Source organism: Drepanopeziza brunnea (genome assembly GCF_022702325.1).
Source record: "Drepanopeziza brunnea f. sp. 'multigermtubi' strain 214-2 chromosome Unknown ctg16, whole genome shotgun sequence".
Lineage (NCBI taxonomy): Eukaryota > Fungi > Ascomycota > Leotiomycetes > Helotiales > Drepanopezizaceae > Drepanopeziza > Drepanopeziza brunnea.
In genome coordinates this window covers 1,430,005-1,431,682 of record NW_027094079.1, presented here as the reverse complement: position 1 = coordinate 1,431,682, position 1,678 = coordinate 1,430,005, and the positions used below count along the sequence as shown (strand labels likewise).

General features: G+C 51.1%; 1 protein-coding gene across 1 annotated transcript; it reads left to right on the top strand.

The window, feature by feature from the left end:
* Positions 1-1,072: 1,072 nt before the first annotated feature.
* On the top strand, positions 1,073-1,468 carry L3040_008691 (uncharacterized protein; the record flags this gene model as incomplete). Its single annotated transcript, XM_007290878.1, has 1 exon — positions 1,073-1,468. The coding sequence occupies one exon, from the start codon at positions 1,073-1,075 to the stop codon at positions 1,466-1,468; it is 396 nt and encodes a 131-aa protein (XP_007290940.1).
* Positions 1,469-1,678: the final 210 nt, after the last annotated feature.

Sequence of the window (1,678 nt, the reverse complement as noted above, 5' to 3'; positions counted from 1 at the left end):
TTTTTTGGGGGATTTTTTGGGGGGATTTTTTTTTGTAAATTGATACCTACCTACCTTAGCTTAGCTTTGCTTGGATTAGCTAGCTATAGAAATCTAGGGCTCTATGTGTGATTGTGTTTGGGTTTATATTTATGTTTATGTTTATGTTTATGTTGTTTATGGATGGATGGGTGGATGGATAGATAGATCTGCCGTTGGAGGGGGGAATTGTGCAGGAAAGACGTGAAGAGGTGTTTATTAAATTGCCATTCCGATTGAGTTTTTCTCTGAGCTGTATGTATGAGGATTATCAAGTTTTTTTTCGAATTTATCTCCTGCCGTGATACTACTATTTTCTTGAAAGTCGAATTGAGTCGTGGAGGAGTACGTCGATCTCGCTTAGAGCCCTGCCGAGGGATCCTCCCCCTTTTTTGAATCAGCTGGTTGCTCCCGCACGAAATCTCTCCTCGCTACAAGGGTCGCAACGACGGAGTGATCCATACCATGTAACATTCAAACCTCAGTCTCGCGTCACCTAACCATGCAGTATGTTTGTTGTTCCCTTTCTGTCGTGGAAGGGAGCTAGGCGCACGGGCCACTATCTGAGAGGTCTATATTACCTCTCTTTGCAGAGAGCTTCTAAAGAATACAACCATCCCTCCTTGCTACCTCATTCATCTACATATCTCTCTTAAGCCGCATACCCAACGGCCTTTCCATAGCGCGATAGCTAACATACAAGCACAAAGACGCAAGGCGGACGGCAAGTCGGTTATGACTTGAAATCCATCTTTCAAGTCACTTTTCCAACGAACGAAAGCTTTGAATCACAGTCCTATACCAATAACATGGAGAAACCACCCGGAGAGAAAGTCTGAAGAATCTTGTGCCTAGAAGTCCAGTCTTTCTCTATCTATAAGACGCCGCTGCCTCCCTCTCTTTATGCACTTTCACAAAAAACCTCTCCAAGTTACACACATATACCCAACGCATAGCCATCTCCTCAGCTCACAGCACCCTTTCTCGAAAAGAAAAAAAGAAAAAAGAAAGAAAAGAAAAAAAAGGACCACCCAACCCAACCCAACCCAACCCAATGCCGCCTCAGCAGCGCCCCCTCACTAGGATAGAACTCGGCGACCGCTGCTACGCAGCGATCCTCAGCCGCGTCCACGGCTTCAGCTTCTACGCCCGCCAGTTCCCCGTGGCCCTGCCAGGCCCGTGCTACCACCGCAACAACCACTTCACGGTCTCGACCTGCCTCGCGGGCCACACGTCGATCCCCTGGCGGGAGTACTGCCAGTGCGCGACGCCGCAGGCGCACCTGTCCCCACGGCGGACGATCCTGGTCTCGATCACGCGCTGGCGCTGCATGGGCAGCGAGGAGGCCTGCCGGGCGAGGATCGAGGCCGAGGACATCCAGCCGACGGAGGAGGACGGACCGATGAGGGACCGGGACTACTTTATGATGACCACGTGGATGGAGGCGTAGGGACGGGCAGGCGGGGGGGAGGGGGGTGGGGGGAGGAGGGTTTCTTTCTCCTTCTCGCTATTGTAGGTTGGGATACGGCTCGCGAGAAGTTTTGTCTGGTGTGTTTGTCTCGTCGCGCGGGCTGCTGATCTCGTCCAGTGGATCCATTCTGTTTACCATCTCCGCGGGATCTCGTGGCGTGCAGGTAGTTAGCTGTTTATGCTTGGAATT